At 38.5% G+C, this 23,118-nt stretch overlaps 3 protein-coding genes across 3 annotated transcripts; 1 reads left to right on the top strand and 2 right to left on the bottom strand.

Moving 5' to 3' along the window:
* Positions 1 to 2,343: 2,343 nt before the first annotated feature.
* On the bottom strand, positions 2,344 to 3,294 carry GCK72_011261 (uncharacterized protein; the record flags this gene model as incomplete). The annotated part of the gene is made up of 1 exon (XM_053728323.1): positions 2,344 to 3,294. The coding sequence occupies one exon, from the start codon at positions 3,292 to 3,294 to the stop codon at positions 2,344 to 2,346; it is 951 nt and encodes a 316-aa protein (XP_053587900.1).
* Positions 3,295 to 15,532: 12,238 nt separating this feature from the next.
* On the top strand, positions 15,533 to 18,051 carry GCK72_011260 (uncharacterized protein; the record flags this gene model as incomplete). Its single annotated transcript, XM_003099494.2, has 3 exons — positions 15,533 to 15,635; positions 16,056 to 16,172; positions 17,963 to 18,051. 3 exons carry the CDS (start codon positions 15,533 to 15,535, stop codon positions 18,049 to 18,051), a joined length of 309 nt encoding a protein of 102 aa, XP_003099542.2.
* Positions 18,052 to 19,903: 1,852 nt separating this feature from the next.
* On the bottom strand, positions 19,904 to 22,846 carry GCK72_011259 (uncharacterized protein; the record flags this gene model as incomplete). The annotated part of the gene is made up of 4 exons (XM_053728322.1): positions 19,904 to 20,296; positions 21,565 to 21,631; positions 22,292 to 22,786; positions 22,836 to 22,846. The coding sequence occupies 4 exons, from the start codon at positions 22,844 to 22,846 to the stop codon at positions 19,904 to 19,906; spliced, it is 966 nt and encodes a 321-aa protein (XP_053587899.1).
* Between the last annotated feature and the right edge of the window lie 272 nt (positions 22,847 to 23,118).

Below are 23,118 nucleotides of genomic sequence, written 5' to 3'. Positions count from 1 at the left end.
TAGAAAACCGCAACTTTTGTGGAAAAAAAATTGTGTATGATACCTTAGAATCCTTTCTAGTCTAATGACAGTCTTTATTTCTAAAAATTTAATAATTTTGATAAAGTGGCTGATTGGCGGCTGAACGGCGGCTGAAGAACCGCGGGTTGGTCAGTGGAGGTTTGCCGGCAGGCCAGTGGCGGCCGAATGGTGGTTCAAGGTGTATGTCTATAGTGATTTTAACAAGTTCTTGTAGTCAGATTTCCGATAGAGAGAAGAAAAGAGATAAGAAGATAACGTTTTCATAGAATGTTGATTAGGATAACAAGATTAAATACAGTAATACCTATAATAGAGGTGCTCCCAGTAGGAAGAGTTTGGAGCTCAATATCTCAACTCCCTCATGAGCTATCAAATTTTTTCCAACTGAAGAAATATTTTGTAAGTATTCTGCTCTATTTTGTCTGTTGGCAACGTTTTGATATCTCCTTTGAGAAAAAAGATATACCGCGTTGAACATAGTTCTTTGTGAACACCTCATTAGAGCTGTTACGGTAAATTATACACTGTCACTTACAATTCTTTTTAGTTTTGTCAGATTCCCAATGTTAGAAAGCCTTGGCCAGAGTGCTAAATGACTCAACCTAACGTTTCCAGTTACACTTCTGGAATCTTGATAAGTCTTAGAACAATGGAACTACTCTATGTTTTCCGACACTTGTAGAAAAGTGTTTTCTTTTCGAAACAATCGGTTCTTTCTCTGATTTTTTTGTATTTTCTGTGAAAATTCGCTTTAAAATCTGTTCTTTAATTACTCATTGACTCACACACGGACTCTACAGCGAGCCATCTCGATTCAAAAAAAAAAGCGGGAAAACGCGATTTTCAGTGGAGCGCGTTTGCGCTTTCAGCCGCAATTTTTAATTTTCTCATCGTTTTATCAATGAATTATGTGTTTTAATGCAACTTTTTTGTACTTTTTTGCTAAAATAATGATTATCCGGGATACATATTTATATTTTTCTTCTTCCCGTTTATAAATTTTAAATAATTCTTCGATATACGGGCCAGAACATCAGTTTTACAGAAAGAAGTAGATTTCACTCGAACAACGAGAAATGGCGACTACTGCAATGACTAAAGAGGCATTAAAAGGTGAGAAACGAAGACAAAAATACGATTTTTCGCTTAAAAAACTGTTTTTTTTTGTTTTTCAATATTATTTAGTGAAAAAAAAAGCATTTTCTAGATAACTCCACCGGCATCTGCCTTCTTCGATCTTTTCAACGACACCAGATGCTCAAATTTTGATGGTCTATTCATATTTTTTCCGATAGGTCTATTTTTTCTTTATGTGTCTTTCCGTTTCCTCTAAAATCGTAGTTGAGAGTGAACATTTTCCAGGAACAGTTTGGCCACCGGAATAAGTCAGAAAGGATCACTTCTCCCGTGAACCAGCACCTTCCGGCGTCGGAACATCTTAATTTTTCTTTCTTTTTTCCCCTTTTTTTCATAATAAAATTTGATTTCTTTATTTTTCTTTTAGAATTTATAAGTAAATGTACATTTGGTTGACACCGACTTCGGAATTAACAACAATCCTCCGAAACTAAGCGAAATTTACAAACGAATATCAGTTTTCGCTTCACAAATGAACGACTTGCGTCTTTCTATTCCAAATTATATACAAAATCAGAATATTTTTTGCGCTTTTCAATTCGAAAAATTTTCTTATTATCTACTGCTTGAGTTATGATATTAAAATCTCTCTTTCCCATCGAAAAACGGTATTTTTCAAGTGAAAAACTTCGTCTGGAAAATAATTAAATTTGAATTTTAGTGCTTCGCGCCAAAAAGTGACGCTGTGCCGTTGAGCGCGATTGCGTCACGCTTTTTTCGAGATGGCTCGCTGTAGAGTCCGTGTCACAGCCAGGGAAGCAGTGAAGCCTTTACTGTAAAGCGCAACGACACTCCGGTATCCCGGCCGAGCGTGTTGTTTACCGTAAATCCACATCACATTTATTTTATTCTCCCTCCCCATTCGGGTCGAGAGAATTAGTTTTCTTTGGTCCTAGGCTAAAAAGAGGAAAATTGATTATTAACACTATTCGATATTACAGAATTTATTGGGTTTCGTGTTTCGAAAATTGGTAGCTATAAATGATACAGAATATGATTCTATGATTAATCGATAGTCGATAATCGATAATGAATTTACATGATGACCGGTTTAATTGGGTGAACAGGGTTAGTAAAACAGAAACAGTTAAAGTAGAGTACCGGGAACGGTAATTAATAAAACAGAAACAAATAACGTAGAGTAACCGGAACGGTAATTAGGTAATTAGACAACATGGACTGATCTCATCCTTCTTCTGGCTGACGTATTAGCACCGGTGGTCCATCCTCCTTCTCCTCCGCTCCGGCCGATATTCCTTGCGCTTCCGGCGTATCCACCAAGTACCTTTCGAGGCCAGCATCAGATCGCCATCTCCCACGCGCCTTGATCTCCTCCTTCGAAAATCCTAGTCGTTGGAAGTCGTTAGCGGCTCCTCGTCTCAATGAGTGGTGAGTCCCGTCTATCCCGAACTCCATCAGCTTCTTTTTAACTATGGAGCTTATCGCGCTCGCCGAGAGTCCAGCTCCATTATTCAAATTTGAAAACAAATACTCACTCTTTCTCGATCGTAGAGATTCGCAAACTTTCCATCGCTTGAGGCGACAGTCCAAATCCGAACCATCCGAACAAGGAATGAACGTGCTTCGACCGAGTGCCTGCTGATCGTTCTTTGCTTTTCTCACTCGGATTTCCAAGATTCCGTTGGTTTGGGTAAGGTCCGACCATTTCAGATTCGCGGCTTCCTCAGCTCTCAGTAACGCTTGATGAGACAGCAACAGAATCAGTGTATCTCTTTCACCTTTCTCATCGTTGCTCTTCGTTCCAGCGACGACTTGCAGCTCACTCCACGACACTGCTTTCGGTTGTTGTCTCTTCTGCACTTCTTTCCTCCGTGTGGCTCGAATCACATCCGCTGCCAGCTGACGTCCAACTTTTGACATTTCTGTGTTAGACATCTTGAATGCTGCCACGATTTTCGCCAGCGAACCACCGCCCACCAACTCCGACCTGGATGCCAAGTATATCAGAGTGGATGTCTCGTTGAGTGGAAGACCGTTATTTTGTATCCATCTCCTTCTGGCGGCGTTCTCTTTCAAGTAGTCCCGAGCTGTCGACGGTGCTTTTCCCTCTAGAGCCGCCCTGGCCAGAAATTCGATTGCTTTCACAAGATTTCCCGGTCCGAGCGAGTTGAGCATGTTTTTGACGAACGTCAACTTCTCTCCTTCTGCAAAAACTTATTATTCCTTTTCAGCCTTCTTGAACTGTCCTGCCCCTTTTTCTCTCCCTCTCTCTTATTCGTGTTCGTTGGGTCCGGGTGGGAGGGACGTTAACGAACACGTAGAATGAGGAAAAGATGACCGGCCCGCGCATAGCGTGGGTGGCTGTCGCGACGGGACCTTTTTCGCGTAAAAGTCTCTGCGCCTTTAAACCGTTGCTCGTCTACTCATACTATAGCACTAGACTACCCTTCCCAAGAAAACAAATAATTCTCCCTCCCCATTCGGGTCGAGAGAATTAGTTTTCTTTGGTCCTAGGCTAAAAAGAGGAAAATTGATTATTAACACTATTCGATATTACAGAATTTATTGGGTTTCGTGTTTCGAAAATTGGTAGAACACGCAAAGCCATTGGGCTAAAAAGAAAAATCGATAAATGCGAGCATGAATGGGGATCTGCAAAACTCTGAAGCCATTCTTTCTCCTCTCTGGGAGCCTCTACCTGGCGAAATAATTTTAGTATTAACCTTGAATATTCTACTATCTCTAATCTCCGGGATGAACTCTCCCCGCTCGTTGACTAGCGCTTGATATGAGGGATGTGTTTTCCACAAGGGCGTTGCTAAAATTCCTCTCAATTTCTTCTGCCGTGCCACCCGCATTAGGCGTGGAATAAGAACAGGAGGAGGTACCCACCAAGCCAATCCGATAGATCCAGCTTTGTCAACATTCTCGAAGACGTCTGCGCCAAGAGTCCCTGGTTCTGGCAGCCTGGAAAAGAATAGCTCTGTTTTCGTGTTCTGTTCGTCTGCGAACCAGTCACATTTGACTTCACCCCATCTTTTTTGCGCCCACTCAAACGCCCAATTTTGCACTGCCCAGTCGTCATAATCGAAGTCTCTGCTAGCCTCATCCGCTTCCTTATTCTGTTCTCTGGGAATCCAGATATATTTCGCCTGGCCAATACTGCGCAAACTCTCCCATACTCTTTCAGCCACACTCTGTAGCGCCCTTTTCATTGAGCCTTTTCTCAAAATGATGACTGCTGCTTGGCTGTCTGTATGGATCAAAACTGCTCCTCTTTTCCACGACGCCATTCTTTCTACTGCCATTAGCACGGCCCTCAACTCTCTCAGTGCGCTCGACTCATTCTGGAAACCTGTTCCTCCTAGTTCGGACATTCTCATCACTGTTTGTCCACTCCCGTTCTTCAACACTGCGCCGAGTCCCTCTGCAGATGCGTCGGTGAATAAAAACCACTGTGGTTCAAACTCTTCTTCCATGCCTCTTATCATGCCGCCGCTCTCTAGCTTTTCTTTCCAGAAATCCAACTCAGATATCTCACCTTCACTCAATTGTCGTCTTATCGATCCAGCTCTTTCGAGCCCGTCCGTCTCCTCTGCTACCACCGAAGCCATCTGTCGCTGACGACCAATCGCTTCGTGCCCTGCAACGATAGTCAATGATGACAAATAACCACACATTTTCTGTCGGTCCAGAACCGACGGAGCCCGGCTCCTTTTTAACAACGAGATCTGATCTCGGAGAGAATTCTCTCTTTTCCCAGTCAATCTGACCGTTCTTTCTGACAAGTCTCCTCTTATGCCCAGCCAAGTAAACTGTGCGCTTGGTACCCAGTTTGACTTATCCTCTGCTACACACACTCCCGCCGCCTTCAAATCCTCTCTCACCATTCTCACCGCTCGCTCCGCTTCCTCCCTGGTTTTGGCTAAAATCAAGCCATCATCCAGATAAAGAAATATATTTATTCCCGCTGCTCTCCATCTTCCGACTAGGGGTCTAAAAATTTTTGTGAATAACCAGGGAGCTGTAGAGAGACCAAATGGGAGCGCGTTGAATTTCAGAAACGGAGAGGATGGGGGATCCGAAAGCGAAAAAGCGAGCAAATCTGAAGACGCTTCCGAAATCTTAATATGGTGGTACCCACTACGAAAATCAAAAGTAGCTGCATAACATGCTTCACTCAAAAACGGCCAGACCGTTTTCCAGTCCTCTTGCCTGAAACTGGCAGGCGATAACCCTTTATTTAGTTTGGAAAGATCCAAGATTAGTCTCAATTTCTCACCATTTCTCGCCACTTGAAGCGGGCTGACTACCACCGGGCTCTCCGCCACCGACACGACACCTGTCTCGCGTAGTTTATTGATTTCTGTAATTACAAAATTCATATTATTCTTAGCCATCTTCCTCATTCCCTCTGGTGCGGGAAGAGGAAATTGTTTATCTAATGGAATTTCGTACCCGTTCTTTATTACCTCTAAAATCCAATGTTCTCTCGTTAATTCACACCAAAACTGTATATGCTCCGAGAGCCTGTTGGGGTATACCTTACCTGCCACGACCGCATTGGGTACTGTAGTGCCCAATTTGTCCGCAACTGAAGCATTGGATTTGAGAACGTTTTGGAACGTCTTCAGAAGTCGAGCTTCCACTGAACGGTCTTTTCGTCCCGAACGCTCTTTCACCTCCTCTTTGCGAATAGGCTGAGAAATTGCGGACTCCGGATTGCCTTCCTCCGAAGCCCGCTGCTGGAAACCACTGTCTTCTCGCCGATCCTCTCTGACTCCTGGTGTCTCCTTGACCCATCAACTGAGCCAGTGCCATCAACTGCGCGTCCCCTGCACTGCTTCCCTCTCCACTCGTGACCGCCGCTATCGCTCGCAGTTTCTCCACATTCTTCAGAGCCGAGGGGTCTTTATCCAGCAACATCAGCTCTTGGTTTCTTCTTTTCAGCAGACCGACGACCTCCTCCACAGCTTTCCCAAGATCCGCCGCACCGTTATTCAGCATATTGATGACTTGTACGTTTATTTCCGCCTGTTTCTGAAGGCCTTTTTGCGACAATTCCGGAACCTTCTCGTCTCCTTTTCTCATTGCGAGCAGTTCCGGAGCGATCATCTCCAGAAATTCGTCCTTGAACTGTCTCATTAGCTCCATTGAAAATGACCCAGTGGCGGGTACTTGTCCTTCGTCGGTCATCTTACTTTCTTGTCGACAACAAATGTTACGAATAGAGTCCAATATAACGATTGTTACGAAACTTTACGCAAAAAATACGTAGAAATCGCTACCAACGTTAACGAACACGTAGAATGAGGAAAAGATGACCGGCCCGCGCATAGCGTGGGTGGCTGTCGCGACGGGACCTTTTTCGCGTAAAAGTCTCTGCGCCTTTAAACCGTTGCTCGTCTACTCATACTATAGCACTAGACTACCCTTCCCAAGAAAACAAATAATTCGCCGGCAGCCTTTTTTCCCATTTTCAAAGCGTAATTCGCTTAAACTCGACTTTTTTCACTGAAAACAAGTTACAAAATGTAGAGAAAAATGAAATGTATCTATTGAAAACTTGCGGAAGCTATTTCCGACACAAAATTGGACATTGACGCCGAAAACCGGCTATTCAAAAATCAAATACCGTTTTCCTCCGATTTTCATTTCGGAACAGTCTAATATATGATTTCAGGTGGATAAAAAGGTAAGTAAGTAAGTTTGAACTGCTCCGAAATGAAAATCGGTTGAAAATTATTATTTTTGGGCCTTGTGGCGGAAGTCGGTTTTCGCTCACTTTAAAATGAAAACGGGGTTGTTTCGCTAATGTTCTTATTGAAACGAAGTTAATATTTTTCAGTTGGAAATGAGGTAAGACGGTAGGTTATCGTTTCAAAAAGAAAATTAGTTAAAAATAACAGTCGTAACTTGTTTTCATGTGAAAAAGATTGAGTGAAAATCGAAAAAAAAATCACAAGTCCGGAGAATATGGGAAAATGAACGATGAAGGAATTACAATACTACATTAAAACACATTGTTAACTAAATATAGGACTAATTAGGTAGAAATCGTATTAAGAACGAAGTATAATACCAATAATAGGGGGTAGGTGCTGCCCAAATTTTGAACCGCCAGCAGCCCAAAGGCAGCCTGCCGGCGGCCCGGGGTTTGAACTGCCAGTTGTTCCCTGGCAGGTCTCCCCCGGGCTGCCGATCACCCCATTTCTCGGTTTCCCCGTTTTACCTGTGGCTACAGTCCTCCGCTCTACCAACTGAGCTATCGACGGCACGGCGGAACTCGGGGCAACAGGGCGGTGAGAAGAGTGAGGAAATTGCCGACGGGGAAGGAGGCGGCCGAGGAAGAATAGTGATGAGAGGGGAGGGAGGGAATTGTTCTGGAATATTCTGGAATAATTTATTACTGGTACTATTATTAATTTTTATTGAAAATAATTCTTACTGATCCTCCGAAAAATCTAAAAAAAATAAAAAATTTCAAAAAAAAAAATTCCAAAGTTTTTTTTTTCTGAAAATCTGTAATTTTTGTTCTTCAAACGGCAAAACAAATGAAATTTTTATAATCAGCACGTCGAGACCTTTCAAATAAGTATAATTATGACCTATTTTGGTAAAATTTTGATTTATGCATACCGATGCGCCTTTAAAATAGGGGTACTGTAGTTTTCGTGGTAGGACCCACCGGGATATATTTTTCACTGAAATAAAGAGAATGCTGCATTTTTTGAGCCAAAAATCAGTTATTTTCTTAAAAAACTCGGAAAGTTAGAGAATTTCGAAAATTTTCGAAAATCGAGAATTCCACTTAAACTACTGTAACTCATTGAGTTTTCAAGCTAACGCTAAAATCTTTTTGCATTTTATTTTTCCCGCGTAATCGATAATTTTACGGTTATTTTAAGCCTAAATTCAACAAAATCCGTCAAGAACTGGCAAAGTTACTGATTTTCGAAACATTTCGATATTTCTAGAAAATTTCAAATCGCTATAACTCTGTCAGATTTTACCCAATCTTTCTGAATTAACTATTTTCAGGTTCAGCATGTCAAGACGCTTCAAATGAGTATAATCATGCCTAGGTTTGAACAAAATTAGGTCCCACCGCGAAATATACAGTAACCCGAAATTTAGATTTTCGTGGTGAGACCCAATTTCTACCGATTGTGGGCGTGTTTATACTTTTCTGAAAGCCCTCATAAAGCTGATTTTGAATATGTTATTGTTTTCAGACTCTATGTACTTTTTAAGTGAAAAAAGTGCGGAAATTTCTACAGAATAATAGAATAATTGATTAAGTGTGTCTGTGTGTGTTATTGAATCATCATAGCCATAATATTCCAGTGGGTGTTCTGAAATTCCAGCTGAAATTAAAAGCATTGTCTGAAATTATTTGTTTTCATGTTTTATGACTCAAAAAACTAGTGATGCGTGACGCCTTTTTGATATCACAGGTCAGTTCCACAAAAAATATAAAATTTCAGAAAAATATATATATATCAGGTGGAATTTATGTATATAATAAAGAGCTGCTTAGCTTTTCCAGAGCTGCCGAACATCCACCCCGCCGAGTTACATCCCTTCAAACATTTGAGGAGAGACGCAGACAGTTAGAGCGTCTCGCTTCTCTGCTCCCTCCTACTCTCTACCTTCTTATCTTTGAAGGGGCGTAACTCGGCGGGGTGAAGAGATATCAAAAAGTTGTCAAATGATAAAATGTAGGAAATTTCAAAAGCTATATTTTATTAATTGACTACTTCTTGATATCTCCTTACCCCATCAAGATATTCTCCTTCAAAGATAAGGGTGTCAAAAGTTAGACTGTTAGACAATCTACCGTAAAAACTGTATTTGAGGAGCCCTATGTGCGCTCTTACCTTCTCGTTTCTATTTTTCTGCCTAATTATTCAAAATTTCATTCTAACATTGCTAAACTCTATAGAATCATCGACGAAGAATCAGAATCAGAATCAGAATCCGATCAGAATACAAATTCTGATTCTTCGTGACTTTTCTCAAAATTCGAATCATCTGGAATGTTCCAGGATCTCATATTTTTTGTATTCTGATTTCTTACGGCTTATGACACCTTCTTATTGACGTAAGAGAAGATTTCTCGGCGGTAGATTACCAATCAAAATCTACTTGAAATGAGTGGAAATCTAAAAAGAACGCTGTAAATCCACACAAGACTCTTGTAAATCTACACCAGAGACTCGTAAACCCACACAACCTTTTCATTGGACTTAGAAACGCTATATCTCTAAAGTGGGCGGAGTCACCAAAAAACTGTCAACTGCAAAAACGTAGCCCTTAAAATTTCACACATTTTGTTACTTTTTAACTTTTTGTTATCTCTTCACCCCGCTGAGATACACTGCTTCAAAGCTGGAGAGACGCAGACAAGCAGAGTGTCTGACTGTCTGCGTCTCTCCTCAGAATGTTTGAAGGAGTGTAAATCTAAAGTGGGCGGAGCTACTGGAAAAGTTTTAACTACAGAAATGTAGTCTTTGAAATTTCCTACATTTTTCTAATTAATAACTTTTTGATATCTCTTCACCCCGCCGAGTTACACGGTTTCAAAGATAGGGGAGACGCAGACAAGCAGAGCGTCTAACTGTCTGCGTCTCTCACCTCAAATCTTTAAGCGGTTGTAACTCGACGGGGTAAACAGATATCAAAAAATTGTAAACTGATAAAATGCGTAAAATTTCAAGGGCTTTATTTTTATAGTTAACATATTTTTGGTAGCTCCACCCACTTTTGAGAAACATCGCTTCAAGTATGTGAAAGGAGAGAGAAGGAGGGCGCAGAGAAGCTAGAGTGTCTAGTTTCTCATAAAGCTGAGGTGTTGCCAAGCTGCTTCTTGGCAACCTCTTCCCCTTCAATGTTCGTCTCTCCCAAATTTTTTCCTTAAAAAAATTTTTTTTTTTCAAAAAAAAAATCCTTTCCACTCCGGAAAAGAATCACATGACTCGGGTCCCTATCCCCTCAATCATCATTTCCCATTGTTCTCTTCTCTTCAATTTTTTTTCGTCATTTCCTGTGTCCCGCCCATTGTTTTCTTGCCCCAGGTCCCTTTCTTTTTCACACATCACCGAGAATTGGTCATGGACACCTTTTTTGGATTCTCTCAAAAATTCACATCATTTGGACTCTGTGAGATGTCTAAAACATGAGAAAGTCCGTGAGAAGTCAGAAAATCCGAAAATCTTAATGCCCCACACCTACTCACTTAGATTTTCTCATAAATTTTGGATTTGAGGAGAATCAGAAATTTAAAGTAGGTCAGAAATTTTCATATTTTGTTGGTCTTTCATCTTTTTAACATTTTTTCAAACTCGATCTCTTACTAGGCCGATTCTATTTTTCGTTTAAAATTTATCAATTTCTGGACATTTTGAGACTAAAACCACGTCCATACCTCAAAAATTCATAAAGTTACAGATTTTCGAAACTTTTCGAAAAATTCGAAAAATTGAAAGTGCTCTAACTCTGTCAAATAAAATCCAAATCTGAAAATCTTTACATTTTCAGATTCAGCTTGTTGAGACCTTTCAAATGAGTTTAATCATGCCTAGGTTTGGATCAGGTTGGGTCCCACCACGAAAACTACAGTAACCCCTACTAATTTAAACGCGCACACAGTAGGAGTTTCGTGGTGAGAAACTTCAAACTCAGCTTTATGAGAGCTTTCAGAAAAGAATAATCATGCCCACAATCGGTAGAAATTGGGTCTCACCACGAAAATCTAAATTTCGGGTTACTGTAGTTTCCGCTGTGGGACCCAATTTTGTACAAACCTAGCCATGATTATACTCATTCGAAGCGTTTTGACATGCTGAATCTAAAAATAGTAAATTCAGAAAAATTGGGTAAAATCTGGCAGCGTTACAGTGATTTTAAATTTTCAAAAATTTTCGAAAATTTTCGAAAATTTGTTACTTTGCCAGTTTTTGACAGTTTTGTAAGTTTTTGGCTTAAAATGATTGTCAAATCTTCAATTATATATGCAAAACAAAATGCAAAAAGTCGGTGCTAACTTAGAGTCGTCGTAGGGGTAGGATGGCTAAAGTCGCCTAAAATGGGAAAGGGGTACTGTAGTTTTCGCGGTGGGACCCAACTATGGCATGATTATGCTCATCTGAGAGGTCTCAACACGCTGCATTCAAAAATGTTAGTTTCGTGTAAATCGGATCAGAATTGACGGAGGATTTACAGCTTTTTCAGTTTTTCAGAATTTTCGAAAATTATCGACATTCTGCCACTCACCGAATTCTAGATGAATTTAAAACAATTTTTTTTCGAAAATATATGAATTAGGTCCCCCACATCTACATATGACATCACGTTTTTATTTTTCCACCAAAATTTTTTCTCATTTTTCTTAGTTCAAAAGCTCAAAAGGAAAACGGAAAAGCAATAAACTTTTCACTTATATATTTCCATTTTCTCTTTTATTTTTGGAAACCAATTAGTCCTTGGCTGAAACTTTTAAAAAGTTTTTGGTATATACTTTTTTTTTAAACGGAAAAAAAGAGTTAACGACCCAGCTTCTCTGCGCCTAATCTCTCTACTTTCACATCTTTGAAACACGATATCTCAAAAGTGGGCGGAGCTACCGGAAATCTGTTAACTACAAAAATGTAGCACTTGAAATTTGACACATTTTATTAATTAGACCTTTTTTTATATCTCTTCACCCTGCAGAGATACAACCGCTTAAAGATTTGAGTGGAGAGCCGCAGACAGTCAGACACTCTAGTTGTCTGCGTCTCCCTTATCTTTGAAACGGTGTAACTCGGCGGGGTGAAGAGATATCAAAAAGTTATTAATTAGAAAAATGTAGGAAATTTCAAGGCCTACATTTTTGTAATTGACAGTTTTCAGGTGGCACCGCCCATTTCGAGATATAGCGTTTCAAAGATTTTCGTAGTTTGTAGTCCGATCCCAAAAGTTCTTCTTAGAAAATTACATCACATTTCCAGAATAATTTCTCACGTCTCCAGACGTCAGAAGGAGTACAATACGTGCGATTAAGGGTATTACCTTCTGATGAAAAACTCTTTCCTATTTTCTCCATTCAATCAGAAACATTTGTGTAAAAATGATAAATAGCGAGAAGGAGGTGAAGTTGGATGTCACTTCTTGGTCTTCATTTTTGGGAAATTGTATATAGAAAATACTAAAAATCTAGCTTCAAATCGATTGAGATCGGTTGGGATCGACTGATATCGCTATTACCTCAGAAAAACGCTATATCTCAAAAATGGGCGGAGTTACTGAAAAATTTTCAACTACAAAAATGTAGCCCTTGAAATTTCCCACATTTTATCAGTTATCACTTTTTTGATAACTTCTCACCCCGCCGAGTTACACTCCTTCAAACATTTGTGGAGAGACGCAGACAGTTAGAGTGTCTCACTTCTCTGCGCCCTCCTACTCTCTACCTCCTCATCTTTGAAGGGGTGTAACTCGGTGGGGTGAAGAGATATCAAAAAAGTGAAAACTGGTAAAATGTAGGAAATTTTAAGAGCTACATTTTTGTAGTTTTGCATTTTTTAGTAGCTCCGCCCGATTTCGAGTTATACCGCTTTTTCTGAGGAAATATCAATCTCAACCGATCTCAACCGATCTCAACTAATCTTAATCAATTTTGTGCATTTTTATTCATTTTTTCTGTTAATTTGGGTCAAAAATGTTGAAAATGAGATACGTACCCTATTTTTTCCAAATTTTCAAAGCCCAAAAGATCAAAATCCACATGTTTTAACAAAATTTACGTACATATGTATACATCATTCGGATAACATGACTCTATCCCTTTTAAAGAAGAGAAAAAGAGAAATTTGAATAGAATTTATAATAGGTAACAAGTAGAAGTGGGGAGGGGAGGAAGGACATGTGGGTGAATTGAATATGAAACTTTTTTTTATTTTTGAACATTTTCAGTTTTATGAAAAAATTGCAATTTTCTATTCACTTTTCATCGTTTTTGCTCAAAAATTTTATTTTTTTCCAAAAATCGTTGCTTTTTTCCATAAAAATAGCTAGTTTTTCGCTCAAAACTCTCGATTTTCAGTCGGCTGGCGCACCTTGGGCGCGTTTGCTCAAAAATCAGTTTGGTTGTTTTCCTCATGTCTGGCGCGCCTAGGGACGCGTTTTTGGTATGATTTTGTTTTTCTATCTGTCTGTGTGCCTGCCTGTCTGTCCGGATGTCCCACTTAGAAATTTTCAAGTGTCCATGGATTCCTCCCCAGGAGTGGGCTCTAGGGAAATAAAATTCCATTTTTATTAAATATTCGAAAAATTGAGTTTTTCCATCGAGGCCCAAACTTTTTTTTCCATATTTGGAATATGTACAACGCATAACTTTTCTTTGTCATGTCACTTCTCCTTCTTTGTTCTTTTTTTTTGACGACTTAATTGGACACGGAAGTGGAGGCGGAGCTTACGGGGAACTCTTTGAGTCATATAAATGGTGTAGACTTATGGGGATGGGGGATGTTTGTTCTGAAGCTGCACAGCTTCGATTTACGAAATCAGCGTAAATCGACACAAGGCTCGCGTAAATCTACCCGAGTCTGTCTGTCCCTCTGTCAATCCTGATGTCCACTTTTTACGATTTTGAAAATGAATCTACACATCAGCTCTGTGAATTCACAGAGAAGCTTCGTAAATCGATTTTTGTTCTCGTAAATCTACACGGACCACTTTAAGGATGTGATCAAGGGTAATGACATCTCATTGACTTGAAAATTACGTTAATTAGGGCGCTAATTAGCACCACGAACACTCTACAGAGATATCAAATAAACATTTCCTCCTGGCATCGCGGCGAAGAATCAGAATCCGATCAGAATACAAATTCTGATTCTCCGTGACTTTTCTCAAAATTCGAATCATCTGGAATGTTCCAGAAGCTCTCAATTTTTGTATTCTGATTTCTTATGGCTTATGACACCTTCTTATTGACGTAAGAGGAGTCATAGTTGCTTTACAAATAAATTCTGCTCGTGAGAAACTAATCCTTATGATCATAAGGTAGATTAAATAAGCAAAGAGCGCCGTAAATCCACACAAGTCCCTCGTAAATCTACCCGAGGCTCTCGTAAACCTTCATAAACCGTTCCTCATCGTCTGTCTGTCCCTCTGTCAACCCAGATGTCCAGATTGTTTTCATTTTCTCTCTCGTAAATCCACACAAGTCCCTCGTAAATTTACCCGAGATCCTTGGAAGGCTACACAAAGATTGTTCGTAGAACACTCATGAATTCCCCAGACATTCTGTTCCCAGGAATTTTCTCCAGAGGGGTGTCTACATATGCAGGTTGTCTAGTAACTATTCTCAAGAACTACTTCAAAGGCTTTGTGTGGATTTACGGAGTTACTGTGTGGATTTACGGGACTGAAAGAAGTTGTGTGGGTTTACGAGCCTTTGGTGTAGATTTACGAGAGTTTTTTGAGGATTTACTGACATTCCGGGTTCTTCTAAAACTACCGTATGCCCATCAGATGATTTTATTTCACAGAAACAATTTATTTGTAGAGCAATTATGACTCCTCTTACGTCAATAAGAAGGTGTCATAAGCCATAAGAAATCAGAATACAAAAAAGAGAGCTTCTGGAATACTCCAGATGATTAAAGTTTTGAGAAAAGTCACGAAGAATCAGAATTTGTATTCTGATCGGATTCTGATTCTGATTTTTCGCAAAATGAATTCTAAAGATTTTGATTTAGCGATGCCAGGAGGAGGAAATTTTGATTTTGATATCTCTATAGACTGTTCTTGGTGCTAATTAGCGCGCTAATTAACGTAATTTTCAAGTCAATAAGATGTAATTAGCCTTGATCAAATCCTTAAAGTAGTCCGTGTAGATTTACAAGAACAAAAATCGATTTACGAAGCTTCTTTGTGGATTAACAGAACTTTCGTAAAGATTTTTTTCAAAATCGAAAAAAAAGTGGACATCTGGATTGACACAGACAGACGGCGAGGAAAGCTCTATTTTGGATTACGAGGGCATCCGGTAGATTTACGAGTTACTTGTGTCGATTTACGCGGCTTCCTGTGTAGATTTACGAGATCAAGTTTCCCCCGCTCTAGGAACTAAATTAAAACCAAGAAGTGACCATGTTGTTTTTTTCTCCAAAAATATCAACTTCCATTTTTATTTTTATTTTTCAATCCAGCCATCCTCTTCTTATTGTTCTTCTCCTCCTCTCCAAATATCGCATGTTCATAAATTTCTAATTCCAGTTCTGGCAGCCAGGCTCCGCCCCCTTTCTTCCTCTAGAATTCAAGACACGCCCCTTTTTTCCTCAGATTTTCAGCTTTCTCCGTCTCAGTTCATTCTTTTTCTCATTTTGATTTGATATCAACATTTTTGGATTCCAGGTATATTACAATGAGCTCTAAAATCTCGTTGGTCAGTGCTCTATCGCTTCTCTTTGTCGTCGGTTTCTTGTCGTCGGGCGCCGATGCTATTCCACGTCCAGGACCGGTTATTGGTAAGTCTAAGAAGATTTTAAGCCTAAGAGGGTCTTAAGCCTAAGAAGGCCTTAAGCCTAAAGAAGGCCTTAAGCCTAAGAAAGCCTTAAGCCTAAGGGAGGCCTTAAGCCTAAGGAAGGCCTTAAGCCTAAGGAACACTCTAAGCCTAGGGAAGGCTTAAGCCTAAGAAGTTTCTAAGCCTAAGAAGACCTTAAGCCTAAGGAAGATTTTAAGCCTAAGGAAGGCTCTAAGCCTAAGAAAGCCTTAAGCCTAAGAAGGCCTTAAGCCTAAGAAAGCCTTAAGCCTAAGAAGGCCTTAAGCCTAAGGAAGGCTGTTTTTACAATAAACCAAAATTTTTTTTACAATGACCAACATTTTTTTACAATGACAATTTTTTTTACAAGGACAAAAATTTTCTTACAATGACAAAAATATTTCAGGCGTTAACACAGCGTGCACCAGCGAATCGATCCAGGCGTTCTGTAAACCTGGCAACTTGTTCTGCGTGAGATCCGCGTGCAGCCAATGCATTCTTCGTGATCCATTCAATCCGTTTGGTAGGTCCGGAAATAAGAAAATTGGCTCCGGGGAGAACTCGTGATTGTTTGGTGTCAGATAGGGAGAGATCATTGGTCAGGGATACTAGATTTTATTTTTTTTATGAAAATTTCAAAAATCCTGCACATTTTGAGCCTAAAATCACCAAAAAAAGGTGAAAATTCAGAAAGTTACAAAATTTAGAAAATTTTCAAAATTCTGTCCCATTTTTTCTAATTTTTGGCTGGAAAACGCGCAATTTTGGCGAGATTTCTATCTCAAACCAAAATTTTCACACTAATCTTTGGTTAGTCTTCTAAGTTTCAAATATCACAAATTTTATATAGAAAAAAATATTTTTTTCACATAAAAGTTTTATAGCTCACACTGATAAACACCTTGAATGTTGTTTCGTTCCCTATTAATTCATAACATCCGATTGATCCAGTTCATCTTAATATGTTTATGATTAAGCTGACTTCTTTTAGTGAATGCAAATTTTTTGAGTTTTTTTACGGGGAGCACTATTATATATTAAAAGTATACGCAGTTTTCTGCCAATATTCTGAAAGTTTTGTTAGTTTGGCGCTTTGTGATTAGAGCGACGGCATATTTTATAGAATGTGCAACTTAATTCCATTTAAGAAAAAAGTAATAAAATTTCGAAACTTTTCGAAAATCTGAAATTCACAAAATTTGCTGTAACTTTGTTGGTTTTTGTCAAAAACAAAAAATTCCTAAATTTCTGAAATCAGCTCATTAAGACGCTCCGAATGAGTATAATCATGACTAGATTTCGTATAAGTTGGGTCTCGACACGAAAACTACAGTAACCCAGTTTAAAGGAAAATATATAAAAAGTGTACGTAGATTGATCTGTTTTTTTGCTATGTGTGACGTGTATACCCAAAATAATATTAAAATTGAATCAAATCAAATAGTTTCCGAAAAAAAAGAAGCAAAATAAAAATTCACGTCATCTATTATGTCAAGTCTGTTAAGTCTAGAGTCCAAATTATTTCCCAACAAAGTTTGAAAACATATTTTTGGGAAAAAATTCAATTTGAGTTTGATTTCATTTATTTGTGCATACGAAAGCAATTATTATTTTGAAAAGGAAGTAACAATTAGACCGTGGGAAAGTATTGAACAACAAAAACGGTTATTTTTAATTAGTTGACTAATCAAAACCTTACTAATGACTATAATCATGCCTAGGTTCGGTTTGAGTTGGGTCTTACAGCGAAAACTGCAGTATACTGTAAGGAAAATACATAAAAACTGGCAAAGTTTATTTTTACTGCAAACTGGATGTATTACATACATTTTGAGGTAAAAATAAATAAATAAAAGTTCATATTCCGACCAATTTTGGTCCCGCCACGAAAACTACAGTACCCCGTTTGTTTAAAGGCGCGTAGTTTCGTGGTGAGACCCAGATAGATGAAAAGTGTTTTTTTAGAGATAGGTGGAGTGATTTGAGGCATTTTAAGACAACAATCATGGAAATCGAGTTGGTAAATAAAAAATTACAGATTTTCGAAAATTTTCGAAAATCCTCAAAAATTCAACTTGCTGTAACTTTGTCATTTTTCACTCAATTTTCATGAAACTATGTTTTTTTGGAATCAGCACAACAAGAGCTTTCAGAAAAGTATAATCATAAGATTTTTGAAAATTTGAAAATTTGGGTCCCACCACGAAAACTACAGTAACCCGTATCCCAACCAAACCTAGGCATGATTATACTTTTCTGAAAGCTCTTGTTGTGCTGATTCTGAATCTCAACTCCATTTCTCATAATTTTCAGCCTCGTTCTGCGTCCGTCTCACCGAATGTGTCTGTTCCATCAGCAACGATCCACTCTGCGAGCAAAAGGTCGAGGAAACTTGCTATTGATCCCATTTTCTGTCATCGTCTTCACTTATTTTTCGCAAAAATGTTCTTATTTATTTGTTAGCTGAAAGTTTTTTCTCAGTTAATTACCCTTTAATTACCATTAATTACCCAACCATCTCCAGAATGAGAGTCACCCTATTTTCCCACCACAGCCGCCATCATCATCGAATTTGTTGAAAAAGAACCAGAAATAAAGTTTATTGTGTTAATTAATTAATTGAAAAAAAAACTGCGAAAAAAGATTTCAGATTGAAAATCATTGAAATTTTCAGCCTAACTTGAGTTTTGGCTGAAAATGTTGGAATATATGAACCCAAAATATTTTTCACTGAAAGTTTATTGAATTTAAAATTTTTTGAGTCAAACATCAGCTCTCTACCTCAAAGATGAGCCAAGTTACAGATTTTCGAAACTTTTCGGAAATCTAGAAAATTTTCAAACTACTGTAACTTTATCAGATTTGCTTCAAAATGTATAAAACTTGTATTTTCGAAATCAACACATCGAGACGCTTCAGAAAAGTATAATCATGCTCACATTTCCTGAAAGTTGTGTCCCACCACGAAAACTACAGTAACCCTTCTGAATTTAAAGGCGCATACAGTAGGCGTTTCGTGGTGGGACCCTAGATAGGGCATGATTATACTCATTTGAAGCGTTTTGACATGCTGAGTCTGAAAATGTTAATTTCAATAAGTTTGAGACAAATCTAAGAAAGTTACGTTGAAAAATGTGATATATTAATTTTCGAAAAATTTCGAAAATCTGTAACTTTGTGAATTTTCAACATTTCTGGGTGGTTTTAAGCTCAAAATGCGCAGAATTTGTTTAATTTTCAGGAAAAAAATAATCAAAAAAATAATCTCAATTCCAAATGGGTTTTGCTCGCGTATCCGTCGTCTGGCTTACTGTACCCACAGTTTCTGGTGGTGTGAACAAGAATTCGAAGTGTTCTGCAAAAAAATAGAAACAGAAAATGTTTTGGACGCAGTTTAGCTCAAAATCGCTCTAAAATTGAAATTCTACATGAATTTTTAGACTAGAAACACCAAAAAAAAGCTTTGTTTTTGACAAATTTTGAGACCGAAAATCAGGTTTTTTTGTCAAATGTTGAGACTGAAAATCACGATTTTTGGCAAATATTAAGTCTAAAAATCAGGATTTTTGACAAATTTTGAGTCTGAAAATCACGATTTTTGGCAAATTTTAAGTCTAAAAATCACGATTTTTGGCAAATATTAAGTCTAAAAATCAGGATTTTTGACAAATTTTGAGTCTGAAAATCACGATTTTTGGCAAATTTTAAGTCTAAAAATCACGATTTTTAGCAAATTCGAGACTGAAAATTACGATTTTTGACAAATTTTGAGTCTAAAAATCTTGATTTTTGACAAATTTTGAGTCTAAAAATCTTGATTTTTGACAAACTTTGAGTCTAAAAATCTTGATTTTTGACAAATTTTGAGACTGAAAATCTCGATTTTTGACAAATGTTTTGTCTGAAAATCACGATTTTTGGCAAATTTTGAGCCTTATAATCCCGAGTTTTCGCTAATTTTGAGTCTGAAAATCAGGATTTTTGACACATTTTTTAGTCTGAAAATCACGATTTTTGGCAAATTTTAAGTCTAAAAATCCCGAGTATTGATACATTTTTAGTCTGAAATTCAGGATTTTCAGCAAATTTTGAGTTCGAAAATCTTGATTTTTAACAAATTCTGAGTCTGAAAATCACGATTTTTGCCACATTTTGAGACTGAAAATCACGAGTTTTCGCTAATTTTGAGTCTGAAAATCAGGATTTTTGATAAATTTTGAGTCACAAAGAATCCAAATTTTGAGTCTCGTTTTTTCAGCACTCACCCTTAATAATCTTCTTATACTCGGTGACAATTATCATAAACGCGATACTATCAATGGGTGGATACAGACTGAACACGGAGCACAACCATCCGGTCTGTAGACTCATATGGATTCCAAATATTGGAGAGAAGAGGGGTCCGAGAAGGATGCATCCAGCTGGTATGACAAACATAATTGTCGGTGCCATAGTCTGGACGACGAGCGCCCGAAAGAATTGATTTTGAAGACGTCGATAGGTGGTGGAGTAGTCTTTCAGTTTTGATTTCATGTTGAAATGCATTTTGAGACCGAAATAGATGATGACGGCGTAGTGAAGACCGATGACGGCGACACCTTGCACCAGAAAACACATATTTTTCCAGCGAAGCGTTCCGTCCGAATTCTAAAACATTTTTTCCTTAAAATAGTTTAGAGACGCGTCAGTGGCGCGCCAGTCAGGAAAAAATTGCTAAATTTTGATATATTTCGACTCTTTTTCCACCAACTTTAACGCGTTTCAAGATTTTTTTCCAAAATTTTGTAAACGCGTCAAAGGTGCGCCAACCGAAATATTGAAAAATTTTGTCTGGGGTGCCTTGGCCGCGATTTTCAATTAGAATGGTCGAGAAGGCTCGGAATCGTCAATGTTTTTCATCTGGCGCGCTATTGACGCGTTTTAAGATTTGAAAACGAGTCAAAGGTGCGCCAGATGCTTTCAACCTAATCTAACATGTTCAAATATCTGAATTTTCAGATTTTTTTGGTTTTCGAAAAAAAGAAGAAAAAATTGGAAAATTAAGAAAATTTTTCATCTTGTAGGACACCAAGGCTTAAGTGGCTGGCGCGTTAATTTTGAATTGTAACTCCCGAAATCTAGAAAAATCTGAAAATAGAGATACTAGAACTTGTTAGAATAGCTTGAAACCACAAAACAAGAATCTGGCGCACCTTCAACACGTTTTAAAAAGCTCAAAACGCGTCAATAGCGCGCCAGATGCAAAACATTGACGATTTCGAGCCTTTCCGACTATTCCAATTGAAAATCGCGCCCAAGGCACCCCAGACAAAATGTTTCAATATTTCGGTTGGCGCACCTTTGACGCGTTTCCAGTTTGTCAAAACGTTTTAGTGGCATTTTTTTGCTGAAAATTCCAAAAATTCTGATTATTTTAAGCCAAAAACCGTTTCTCCCTTACTCAACTGTCACATCTTGAACCGATGCATTTCGAAAAGGGGCGGAGCTACCGAAAATCTGTTAATTATAAAATTACAGCCCTTGAAATTTTACACATTTTGTAAGTTTACAACTTTTTGATATCTCTTCACCCCGTCGAGTTACAACCGTTTAAAGATTCGAGGGAGAGACGCAGACAGTCAGACACTCTGCTTGTCTGCGTCTCCCCAACTTTGAAGCGGTGTATCTCGGCGGGGTGAAGAGATATCAAAAAAGCGAAAACTGATAAAATGTGTAAAATTTCAAGGGCTACATTTTTGTAGTTGACAGTTTTTTGGTGGCTTCGCCCACTTTTGAGATATTGCGCTTCAATGGTTCGTTAAGAGAGCGCGCCAGTCAGGAAAAAAAGGTAAATTTTGCAAGAAGCGCGTCAAAGGTTCGACACCATGAACACGTTTCTCGGACATTCGGACATTCGGACACACAGACAGACTTACATATGAGACAATCACAAATCGGGGTACCTCCCCAATAGCCAATTCGTAGTTGTAGAGCATTTCTTGTCTGAAAAAAGGTGCATAACATTCTAATGTTTGAAAATTTGATATTCATCTTGCAGATCAAAACCAGAGCTAAAATCTTGTAGGTGATAATTTTTTGGTGCAGGCGGTCCTTGGGGAGTTACGATTCAAAAGTTTATGTAAAAACGCGCCGAAGGTGCGCCAGCCACTAAAGCGTTGGTGTTAGCGTGTAGACGTAACCGGATGTTTTTGCAGTACGATCACATTGTCTTTAATTTCCTGTCCTGTCTGTGTATATGTATCGAGTGGGTTTACCAATGAATAATTTGAGTCGACCCTCCCGAGACTACGGTACGCGCCTTTAAACTGCTGGTTTTCGTGGTGTGACCCAACTCGCACCGTATATCGACATGATTATACTTTTCTGAACCGTCCAGATGCGCTGAATTTGAAAATATAATTTTAAGATCATTCAAACAAAAACTCGCTAAGTTACGGTAGAAAATGTGTTAATTCAATTTTTCGTAATTTTTCGAAAATCTGTAACTTTTCGAGTTTTCATCCGATTCTCATGATTTATAGCTTGGAATACTCAGAATATTTCTAATTTTTCATAAAAATAGTTCTGTCAGCGATCTGCTTCAGGTTGTTATCATTATCCCTATTGCTATCTCTGTCGCTATCAAAAAAATCTTCTTCTTACCTCACAAAATCATCCGAATCCGCATCAGGTTGGCAATACAAATAGAACGATGAGCCGTAAATCATTCCAGGTATAATCGGGTACCCTAACCACCCGAAAACCCCATTCCCATCGAATTTTTGTGCGATTTTCAGATTGAAAAGTGCGAGATATCGATAAACAAATTGGACAGCGATAAAAGACAAGATGGACATGTAGATCATAGCGTAAAATGCAATACTAAACTGAAAGAATTGGGGAGTTCCATCGGCCAAACTGAAATATACTAAAGCTTTGTCATAATTGTGCATAAATGGTCGTGACACCAATTCCCATCCGGCGAACACAATTCCCATAATAGCAAACGAGATCACGATTGTCTTGTACGTTCCAACAATCTTTTTTACGTGGAATACGGTAAGGTAGATCAAAAATATGTTGGTAATGAATCCGGCGCCAAAACCGATCTTTGTAAAGACATTCGAGTATTGAAAGTAAGTTTTCATCGCGGAGAGACTGAAAAGAAAATTTTGGGGCTGAAATAAAAAATGTTTTTTTTTCTCACCATACAGACATGACAGGAAATTGAAGACCATGTGGTCATTCTGCAAAAACATCCGGTGACGTCTGTCAACGCTTTAGTGGCTGGTGCACCTTCGACGCGTTTTCACATAAATTTTGAGCTGTAACTCCCCAGGGACCGCCTGTACCAAAAATTATCAACTACTAGAACTTAGCTCTGGTTTTGATCTACAAGATGAATATAAAATTTTCGATTTTTCAATTTTCAACATTTTCCAAAAAACATTTTTCGAAATCTAGAAAAATCTGAATGTACAGATACTTGA

Source organism: Caenorhabditis remanei, chromosome III (assembly GCF_010183535.1).
Source record: "Caenorhabditis remanei strain PX506 chromosome III, whole genome shotgun sequence".
Classification (NCBI taxonomy): domain Eukaryota; kingdom Metazoa; phylum Nematoda; class Chromadorea; order Rhabditida; family Rhabditidae; genus Caenorhabditis; species Caenorhabditis remanei.
The sequence above is the reverse complement of the archived record's forward strand: the minus strand, read 5'-3'. Positions and strand labels throughout refer to the sequence as shown.